This window comes from Xenopus laevis, chromosome 6L (assembly GCF_017654675.1).
Source record: "Xenopus laevis strain J_2021 chromosome 6L, Xenopus_laevis_v10.1, whole genome shotgun sequence".
Lineage (NCBI taxonomy): Eukaryota > Metazoa > Chordata > Amphibia > Anura > Pipidae > Xenopus > Xenopus laevis.
In genome coordinates, this window is record NC_054381.1 from 160,447,379 (window position 1) to 160,460,035 (window position 12,657).

The 12,657-nt window shown below is 33.6% G+C and overlaps 1 protein-coding gene across 2 annotated transcripts in view; it reads right to left on the reverse strand.

Annotated features, from left to right (window-relative positions):
- XB5953580.L (uncharacterized XB5953580 L homeolog) overlaps nucleotides 1-4,017 on the reverse strand; it is a 40,812-nt gene extending 36,795 nt beyond the window's left edge. The window contains exon 1 of one of the 2 annotated variants that reach the window (XM_041565196.1): nucleotides 3,949-4,017. In XM_041565196.1, coding sequence (XP_041421130.1) covers nucleotides 3,949-3,968 — 20 coding nt within the window. In that variant the 5' untranslated portion in view covers nucleotides 3,969-4,017. The remainder of the gene's footprint in view (nucleotides 1-3,948) is intronic. The other variant, XM_041565198.1, reaches the window with a different exon arrangement.
- Between the last annotated feature and the right edge of the window lie 8,640 nt (nucleotides 4,018-12,657).

Sequence of the window (12,657 nt, forward strand, 5' to 3'; positions counted from 1 at the left end):
TTATACATGTACTTGCCCCTGTGCCATCTGTTTGTGAGTTCTGGGGGTATTTATACATGTACTTGCCCCTGTGCCATCGGTTTGTGAGTTCTGGGGGTATTTATGCATGTATTTGCCCCTGTACCATCTGTTTGTGAGTTCTGGGGGTATTTATACATGTATTTGCCCCTGTGCCATCTGTTTGTGAGTTCTGGGGGTATTTATACATGTATTTGCCCCTGTGCCATCTGTTTGTGAGTTCTGGGGGTATTTATACATGAACTTGCCACTTTGCCATCTTTGTGTGAACTAGGGTTGCCACTTGTCAGACAACCGGTATTTTGAAGGGTTGCCCGGGTCAAAACTTCCTGGATGGTTTTTCAAATTAGGGAAACTGTGCAGGATTCCCTTGATTGACCCGGCTGATCGCCGTGGCATAGCTCCACCCCCTGATGGCAGTGACACACCCACTTATCTCACAGGCCCGCCCACAGATGCCTCCTTGCCCCACCCTGGAAAATTTTCTGCGGACACCCATGGACAGGGACCAGAGAACATCTATAGGGAGCTCCAATAAAGGGGCTATTTTTAAAGATAATATAAATGTTTAGCACCATGTAAAAGCAACACCATATATTACTTATAATTGCCTACAATTAGGGTTTTTTCATGTATCCTATACTATACTGTATGTCTCCTTTAAAACTCAAATTTTTCTCACTATTAAACCAACGTCAAAATGTCCAAAACCGACGAAGATCACAAAGACAGAAAACATCTTCCAGTTGTACAAGGGGCATCTGCCATTGACTCCTACCTGACTTACAACAGGTTTTAACTAGGGATGTAGCGAACTGTTCGCCGGCGAACTAGTTCGCGCGAACTTCGACTGTTCGCGTCCGCCGCAAGTTCGCGAACGTCGCGCGACGTTCGCCAATAGGCGTTCGCGTCAAAATCGTTCGACCATTCAACCATTCGATCGCTAAAATCGAACGATTTTCGTTCGATTCGAACGAAAATCGTTCGATCGAACGATTAAAATCCTTCGATCGTTCGAATCGAACGATTTTCGGATGTTCGAAGTTCGCGAACAGTTCGCGAACTGTTCGCATTTTTTGCCGGTGTTCGCGAACGGCGTTCGCGAACACATACTCGGCGGTTCGCTACATCCCTAGTTTTAACTGGAGTATTTTCAGATTTTTAGCAGCTATGGAGTGTAATAAATATTTCAAGTTGTTTCCCCCTCTAAGAATCTGAGTTTTTCCCCTTAAAAACTCAACCAGAAAAATGTGAGGCTTAATAAATAGACCCCTAAATATTTAATAAAGACTCTGCTTTAATTTGCATTCCTGTCTCTTTAAATATCTGTTGCTTTAATCACCAATCCCTGCATGTGTTCTCCCTGCCCCTCCCACATCGTTTATTACCAATCATGTGACACAATACTGGAATAAGAACTGGCACGCAGCTAGGCACCTACCTTGGCAACCCCACGCCCATTATGGAAAAAAACAGCTTATTACTCAGAATGAGTTTTATTTTCTGTTTAATAAATACGAATACATCTGGGTGAAACTGACAGCACTTAGAGAGTCCTGTAAATTGAGATAGAAAAATCCAATTTTGGAAAAATGTCCCAAATCGGTAAATTCCTGACCACACCCCCAATTAGCGTATTTTCACAGACCATGTGCATTTCCCCTGCTAATTTCTATTATGCCACGCCCACATTCCGTTTGCAACTCTAAATTCAGCCCTGTCCCCGGGAAACCAGGACAGTAATGAGGCTGAATTTGGGGAAAAGAAATGCCAAATACCCAAAGAAAGCCGCCAGTTGTCAGTGGGTTGCAAGGAGTTACACTAAAAGGCAGATATAAATACCCTGGAAAGAGGAATTGTTGGCTGAGTAGATCCTGGGGCCCCAGTGTTACTATCGACCCTGATGGGGCCCATCTGTGCTTCCTGTTCCTCGGCAGTTCAGTGCACTGTTGGCCCAAAGTCAAATCAAACGGGCCACAAGCCAAATGATACAAACTCCAGGCCGGCCAATGACAAACAGTTAACCCATTGTGTAAGACTTCCAGTAAGAGCCCATTGCATCTGTGAGTCAGGAAGGAATTGTTCCCCCTCTGAGGCAAATTGGAGAGGGTTCCGAGGGTTTTTCGCCTTCCTCTGGATCAACTGGCAGTTAGGCAGGTTATATATAGACTTAAGGTTGAACTTGATGGACGTGTGTCTTTTTCCAACCTAACTTACTATGCAACTATGTTAATATGTATTGATCTAGAAGGGAAGCTGATAACTGGCGCAAATCTGAGCAGCGAGTAGTGAATAAAAAATGTGGCAGTTTGGACCTAATTCATTAGTCAGGGCTGGGGCAGCATTTCGGGGAAGAATTTTATATGAAACTGTCACATAAGCTGAATAATGAAATAAATCAATGAAAATTTAAGTGATACAGTACAGAAGAGCTTACCGTCTAAGTGATACAGTAAAGAAGAGCTTACGGTCTAAGTGATACAGTACAGAAGAGCTTACAGTCTAAGTGATACAGTAGAAGAGCTTACATTCTAAGTGATACAGTACAGAAGAGCTTACAGTCTAAGTGATACAGTAGAAGAGCTTACAGTCTAAGTGATACAGTAGAAGAGCTTACAGTCTAAGTGATACAGTACAGAAGAGCTTACAGTCTAAGTGATACAGTGGAAGAGCTTACATTCTAAGTGATACAGTACAGAAGAGCTTACAGTCTAAGTGATACAGTAGAAGAGCTTACAGTCTAAGTGATACAGCTGGTGATGTCATTTCTGTATAATAAGCCCCACCCACCACTTCACGCTCTAAACTGCCACAGAGTGAGGGGGCGCAGGGACTGATACAGAGGAGCAAATCTATTAAATGACATTGGTTTCTTGTGTCACATGGTCTGTAGAGGCCGGACCGCAAGTAGAGTTGCCACCTTTTCTGGAAAAAAATACCGGCCTTCCTATATATTTATCTTTATTCCCTATTAATAACATTGGGATCACTGACCTTCCTATATATTTATCTTTATTCCCTATTAATAACATTGGGATCACTGACCTTCCTATATATTTATCTTTATTCCCTATTAATAACATTGGGATCACTGACCTTCCTATATATTTATCTTTATTCCCTATTAATAACATTTGGATCACTGACCTTCCTATATATTTATCTTTATTCCCTATTAATAACATTGGGATCACTGACCTTCCTATATATTTATCTTTATTCCCTATTAATAACATTGTGATCACTGACCTTCCTATATATTTATCTTTATTCCCTATTAATAACATTGGGATCACTGACCTTCCTATATATTTATCTTTATTCCCTATTAATAACATTGGGATCACTGACCTTCCCATATATTTATCTTTATTCCCTATTAATAACATTCGGATCACTGACCTTCCTATATATTTATCTTTATTCCCTATTAATAACATTGGGATCACTGACCTTCCTATATATTTATCTTTATTCTCTATTAATAACATTGGGATCACTGACCTTCCTATATATTTATCTTTATTCCCTATTAATAACATTGGGATCACTGACCTTCCTATATATTTATCTTTATTCCCTATTAATAACATTGGGATCACTGACCTTCCTATATATTTATCTTTATTCCCTATTAATAACATTCGGATCACTGACCTTCCTATATATTTATCTTTATTCCCTATTAATAACATTGGGATCACTGGCCTTCCTATATATTTATCTTTATTCCCTATTGTTTTGCTTTATAAAAATATATCACAACCCAACCCACACTATCACACAGAATAGGTCAATGTTACTTTAATAATTATATGCAAAACGTTTCATCAAAATCAATAAGAGTGGTTTATTAAATTAATTAGTACACATAGTATTAAGGCAAACAACTGTTTAAGTATATTATAATAAAAGAGTTAACATCAATACATCACCGGATGTTCTAGCATCAATCCACGGCTGTGGATTCTGTACAGGAGGAGAATTCCAGGAACCTCACGACGAGACGTTGATCAGGCGTCTACCAACAAATTATTCTGTTCTCCTCCTGGAAATCCCCTTCTTTTATTAAATAGCTGTTCAGTTTCAATACACGTGATTATTCATGCGCAGTTGTTACAACATATTACATGGGCTCGTGCATCATGCATGAGCTTCATTATATTGTGCTATCTAGTTACTAGCTTACGGTTATGCGCAATAGTTATATAATAATCACGAGTCAGACATGCGTAGTATGTTATTTTGAAGAGGTGTGGCGCATGTCCGCCACTCCGTATCCAATCATAATATTACAATATTTCAGGGTAAGTGAATCATCCATCCATCTGCTCAACAACAAGTTTGTACTCTAATAACCTTTATTCTTTATTAACAATAACTGCAGCACAGGCCATTACTATCTATACTATCTGATGTTATTTTATCTTTCTGTTACTTATCACTCATTCTTCATCAAGTACATCAGACTTGTATCACACCTATTAATAACATTGGGATCACTGACCTTCCTATATATTTATCTTTATTCCCTATTAATAACATTGGGATCACTGACCTTCCTATATATTTATCTTTATTCCCTATTAATAACATTGGGATCACTGACCTTCCTATATATTTATCTTTATTCCCTATTAATAACATTGGGATCACTGACCTTCCTATATATTTATCTTTATTCCCTATTAATAACATTGGGATCACTGACCTTCCTATATATTTATCTTTATTTCTTATTAATAACATTGGGATCACTGACCTTCCTATATATTTATCTTTATTCCCTATTAATAACATTGGGATCACTGACCTTCCTATATATTTATCTTTATTTCTTATTAATAACATTGGGATCACTGACCTTCCTATATATTTATCTTTATTCCCTATTAATAACATTGGGATCACTGGACCTTCCTATATATTTATCTTTATTCCCTATTAATAACATTGGGATCACTGACCTTCCTATATATTTATCTTTATTCCCTATTAATAACATTGGGATCACTGACCTTCCTATATATTTATCTTTATTTCTTATTAATAACATTGGGATCACTGACCTTCCTATATATTTATCTTTATTCCCTATTAATAACATTGGGATCACTGACCTTCCTATATATTTATCTTTATTCCCTATTAATAACATTGGGATCACTGACCTTCCTATATATTTATCTTTATTCCCTATTAATAACATTGGGATCACTGACCTTCCTATATATTTATCTTTATTCCCTATTAATAACATTGGGATCACTGACCTTCCTATATATTTATCTTTATTCCCTATTAATAACATTGGGATCACTGACCTTTCTATATATTTATCTTTATTCCCTATTAATAACATTGGGATCATATCACTGACCTTCCTATATATTTATCTTTATTCCCTATTAATAACATTGGGATCACTGACCTTCCTATATATTTATCTTTATTCCCTATTAATAACATTGGGATCACTGACCCTTCCTATATATTTATCTTTATTCCTATTAATAACATTGGGATCACTGACCTTCCTATATATTTATCTTTATTCCCTATTAATAACATTGGGATCACTGACCTTCCTATATATTTATCTTTATTCCCTATTAATAACATTGGGATCACTGACCTTCCTATATATTTATCTTTATTCCCTATTAATAACATTGGGATCACTGACCTTCCTATATATTTATCTTTATTCCCTATTAATAACATTGGGATCACTGACCTTCCTATATATTTATCTTTATTCCCTATTAATAACATTGTGATCACTGGCCTTCCTATATATTTATCTTTATTCCCTATTAATAACATTGGGATCACTGACCTTCCTATATATTTATCTTTATTCCCTATTAATAACATTGGGATCACTGACCCTTCCTATTATATTTATCTTTATTCCCTATTAATAACATTGGGATCACTGACCTTCCTATATATTTATCTTTATTCCCTATTAATAACATTGGGATCACTGACCTTCCTATATATTTATCTTTATTCCCTATTAATAACATTGGGATCACTGACCTTCCTATATATTTATCTTTATTCCCTATTAATAACATTGGGATCACTGACCTTCCTATATATTTATCTTTATTCCCTATTAATAACATTGGGATCACTGACCTTCCTATATATTTATCTTTATTCCCTATTAATAACATTGGGATCACTGACCTTCCTATATATTTATCTTTATTCCCTATTAATAACATTGGATCACTGACTTCCTATATATTTATCATTATTCCCTATTATAACATTGGGATCACTGATATATATTTATCTTTATTCCCTATTTATAACATTGGGATCACTGACCTTCCTATTATTATATCATTGGGATCACTGTAACATTGGATCACTGACCTCCTATTATTTATCTTATTCCCTATTAATACTTGGATCACTGACCTTCCTATATATTTATCTTTATTTCTATTAATAACATTGGGACAACTGACCTTTCCTATATATTTATCTTTATTTCCTATTAATAACATTGGATCACTGACTTCCTATATATTTATCTTTATTCCCTATTAATAACATTGGGATCACTGACCTTCCTATATATTTATCTTTATTCCCTATTAATAACATTGGGATCACTGACCTTCCTATATATTTATCTTATTCCCTATTAATAACATTGGGATCACTGACCTTCCTATATATTTATCTTATTCCCACTGATATATTTACTATAATTGGGATCACTGACCTTCCTATATATTTATCTTATTCCCTATTAATAACATTGGGGATCACTGACCTTCCTATATATTTATCTTTTCCTATTAATAACATTGGGATCACTGACCTTCCTATATATTTATCTTTATTCCTATTAATAACATTGGATCACTGACCTTTCTATATATTTATCTTTATTCCCCTATAATAACATGGGGATCACTGGACCTCTCCTATATATTTATCTTTCCTTTATTCCCTGACCTTCCTAATATCTTTTTCCCTATTATTCATGGGATCACTGACCTGCCTATATATTTATTCTTTATTCCCTATAATAAGCATGGGATCACTGACACTTCCTTATATTTTCTTGTTATTCCCGATTAATAACATGGGGATCCACTGGGACCTTCCTATATATTTATCTTGTATTCGCCTATTAATAACATTAGTGATCAACTGGCCTTCCTATATAGTTTATCTTATCCCTATTAAATACATTGGGATCCCACTGACCTTCCTATATATTTATCTTTATTCCCTATTAATAACATTGGGATCACTGACCTTCCTATAATATTTATCTTTATTCCCTATTAATAACATTGGGATCACTGACCTTCCTATATATTTATCTTTATTCCCTATTGTTTTGCTTTAATAAAAATATATCACAACCCAACCCACACTATCACACAGAATAGGTCAAATGTTACTTTAATAATTATATGCAAAACGTTTCATCAAAATCAATAAGAGTGGTTTATTAAATTAATTAGTACACATAGTATTAAGGCAAACAACTGTTTAAGTATATTATAATAAAAGAGTTAACATCAATACATCACCGGATGTTCTAGCATCAATCCACGGCTGTGGATTCTGTACAGGAGGAGAATTCCAGGAACCTCACGACGAGACGTTGATCAGGCGTCTACCAACAAATTATTCTGTTCTCCTCCTGGAAATCCCTTCTTTTATTAAATAGCTGTTCAGTTTCAATACACGTGATTATTCATGCGCAGTTGTTACAACATATTACATGGGCTCGTGCATCATGCATGAGCTTCATTATATTGTGCTATCTAGTTACTAGCTTACGGTTATGCGCAATAGTTATATAATAATCACGAGTCAGACATGCGTAGTATGTTATTTTGAAGAGGTGTGGCGCATGTCCGCCACTCCGTATCCAATCATAATATTACAATATTTCAGGGTAAGTGAATCATCCATCCCTCTGCTCAACAACAAGTTTGTACTCTAATAACCTTTATTCTTTATTAACAGTAACTGGCAGCACAGGCCATTACTATCTATACTATCTGATGTTATTTTATCTTTCTGTTACTTATCACTCATTCTTCATCAAGTACATCAGACTTGTATCACACCTATTAATAACATTGGGATCACTGACCTTCCTATATATTTATCTTTATTCCCTATTAATAACATTGGGATCACTGACCTTCCTATATATTTATCTTTATTCCCTATTAATAACATTGGGATCACTGACCTTCCTATATATTTATCTTTATTCCCTATTAATAACATTGGGATCACTGACCTTCCTATATATTTATCTTTATTTCTTATTAATAACATTGGGATCACTGACCTTCCTATATATTTATCTTTATTCCCTATTAATAACATTGGGATCACTGACCTTCCTATATATTTATCTTTATTTCTTATTAATAACATTGGGATCACTGACCTTCCTATATATTTATCTTTATTCCCTATTAATAACATTGGGATCACTGACCTTCCTATATATTTATCTTTATTCCCTATTAATAACATTGGGATCACTGACCTTCCTATATATTTATCTTTATTCCCTATTAATTACATTGGGATCACTGACCTTCCTATATATTTATCTTTATTCCCTATTAATAACATTGGGATCACTGACCTTCCTATATATTTATCTTTATTCCCTATTAATAACATTGGGATCACTGACCTTCCTATATATTTATCTTTATTTCTTATTAATAACATTGGGATCACTGACCTTCCTATATATTTATCTTTATTCCCTATTAATAACATTGGGATCACTGACCTTCCTATATATTTATCTTTATTCCCTATTAATAACATTGGGATCACTGACCTTCCTATATATTTATCTTTATTCCCTATTAATAACATTGGGATCACTGACCTTCCTATATATTTATCTTTATTCCCTATTAATAACATTGGGATCACTGACCTTCCTATATATTTATCTTTATTCCCTATTAATAACATTGGGATCACTGACCTTTCTATATATTTATCTTTATTCCCTATTAATAACATTGGGATCATATCACTGACCTTCCTATATATTTATCTTTATTCCCTATTAATAACATTGGGATCACTGACCTTCCTATATATTTATCTTTATTCCCTATTAATAACATTGGATCACTGACCTTCCTATATATTTATCTTATTCCCTATTAATAACATTGGGATCACTGACCTTCCTATATATTTATCTTTATTCCCTATTAATAACATTGGGATCACTGACCTTCCTATATATTTATCTTTATTCCCTATTAATAACATTGGGATCACTGACCTTCCTATATATTTATCTTTATTCCCTATTAATAACATTGGGATCACTGACCTTCCTATATATTTATCTTTATTCCCTATTAATAACATTGGGATCACTGACCTTCCTATATATTTATCTTTATTCCCTATTGTTTTGCTTTATAAAAATATATCACAACCCAACCCACACTATCACACAGAATAGGTCAATGTTACTTTAATAATTATATGCAAAACGTTTCATCAAAATCAATAAGAGTGGTTTATTAAATTAATTAGTACACATAGTATTAAGGCAAACAACTGTTTAAGTATATTATAATAAAAGAGTTAACATCAATACATCACCGGATGTTCTAGCATCAATCCACGGCTGTGGATTCTGTACAGGAGGAGAATTCCAGGAACCTCACGACGAGACGTTGATCAGGCGTCTACCAACAAATTATTCTGTTCTCCTCCTGGAAATCCCCTTCTTTTATTAAATAGCTGTTCAGTTTCAATACACGTGATTATTCATGCGCAGTTGTTACAACATATTACATGGGCTCGTGCATCATGCATGAGCTTCATTATATTGTGCTATCTAGTTACTAGCTTACGGTTATGCGCAATAGTTATATAATAATCACGAGTCAGACATGCGTAGTATGTTATTTTGAAGAGGTGTGGCGCATGTCCGCCACTCCGTATCCAATCATAATATTACAATATTTCAGGGTAAGTGAATCATCCATCCCTCTGCTCAACAACAAGTTTGTACTCTAATAACCTTTATTCTTTATTAACAGTAACTGCAGCACAGGCCATTACTATCTATACTATCTGATGTTATTTTATCTTTCTGTTACTTATCACTCATTCTTCATCAAGTACATCAGACTTGTATCACACCTATTAATAACATTGGGATCACTGACCTTCCTATATATTTATCTTTATTCCCTATTAATAACATTGGGATCACTGACCTTCCTATATATTTATCTTTATTCCCTATTAATAACATTGGGATCACTGACCTTCCTATATATTTATCTTTATTCCCTATTAATAACATTGGGATCACTGACCTTCCTATATATTTATCTTTATTTCTTATTAATAACATTGGGATCACTGACCTTCCTATATATTTATCTTATTCCCTATTAATAACATTGGGATCACTGACCTTCCTATATATTTATCTTTATTTCTTATTAATAACATTGGGATCACTGACCTTCCTATATATTTATCTTATTCCCTATTAATAACATTGGGATCACTGACCTTCCTATATATTATCTTTATTCCCTATTAATAACATTGGGATCACTGACCTTCCTATATATTTATCTTTATTCCCTATTAATTACATTGGGATCACTGACCTTCCTATATATTTATCTTTATTCCCTATTAATAACATTGGGATCACTGACCTTCCTATATATTTATCTTTATTCCCTATTAATAACATTGGGATCACTGACTTCCTATATATTTATCTTTATTTCTTATTAATAACATTGGGATCACTGACCTTCCTATATATTTATCTTTATTCCCTATTAATAACATTGGGATCACTGACCTTCCTATATATTTATCTTTATTCCCTATTAATAACATTGGATCACTGACCTTCCTATATATTTATCTTTATTCCCTATTAATAACATTGGGATCACTGACCTTCCTATATATTTATCTTTATTCCCTATTAATAACATTGGGATCACTGACCTTCCTATATATTTATCTTTATTCCCTATTAATAACATTGGGATCACTGACCTTTCTATATATTTATCTTTATTCCCTATTAATAACATTGGGATCATATCACTGACCTTCCTATATATTTATCTTTATTCCCTATTAATAACATTGGGATCACTGACCTTCCTATATATTTATCTTTATTCCCTATTAATAACATTGGGATCACTGACCTTCCTATATATTTATCTTTATTCCCTATTAATAACATTGGGGATCACTGGACCTTCCTATATATTTATCTTTATTCCCTATTAATAACATTGGGATCACTGACCTTCCTATATATTTATCTTTATTCCCTATTAATAACATTGGGATCACTGACCTTCCTATATATTTATCTTTATTCCCTATTAATAACATTGGGATCACTGCCCTTCCTATATATTTATCTTTATTCCCTATTAATAACATTGGGATCACTGCCCTTCCTATATATTTAGTCTTATTCCCTATTTATAACATTGGGATCACTGACCTTCCTATATATTTATCTTTTCCCTATTAATAACATTGGGATCACTGACCTTCCTATATATTTATCTTTATTCCCTATTAATAACATTGGGATCACTGGCCTTCCTATATATTTATCTTATTCCCTATTAATAACATTGGGATCACTGACCTTCCTATATATTTATCTTTATTCCCTATTAATAACATTGGGATCACTGACCTTCCTATATATTTATCTTTATTCCCTATTAATAACATTGGGATCACTGACCTTCCTATATATTTATCTTTATTCCCTATTAATAACATTGGGATCACTGACCTTCCTATATATTTATCTTTATTCACTATTAATAACATTTGGATCACTGACCTTCCTATATATTTATCTTTATTCCCTATTTATAACATTGGGATCACTGACCTTCCTATATATTTATCTTTTTCCCTATTAATAACATTGGGATCACTGACCTTCCTATATATTTATCTTTATTCCCTATTAATAACATTGGGATCACTGACCTTCCTATATATTTATCTTTATTCCCTATTAATAACATTGGGATCCACTGACCTTCCTATATATTTATCTTATTCCCTATTAATAACATTGGGATCACTGACCTTCCTATATATTTATCTTTATTCCCTATTAATAACATTGGGATCACTGACCTTCCTATATATTTATCTTTATTCCCTATTAATAACATTGGGATCACTGACCTTCCTATATATTTATCTTTATTCCCTATAATAACATTGGGATCACTGACCTTCCTATATATTTATCTTTATTCCCTATTAATAACATTGGGATCACTGACCTTCCTATATATTTATCTTTATTCCCTATTAATAACATTGGGATCACTGACCTTCCTATATATTTATCTTTATTCCCTATTAATAACATTGGGATCATATCACTGACCTTCCTATATATTTATCTTTATTCCCTATTAATAACATTGGGATCACTGACCTTCCTATATATTTATCTTTATTCCCTATTAATAACATTGGGATCACTGACCTTCCTATATATTTATCTTTATTCCCTATTAATAACATTGGGATCACTGACCTTCCTATATATTTATCTTTATT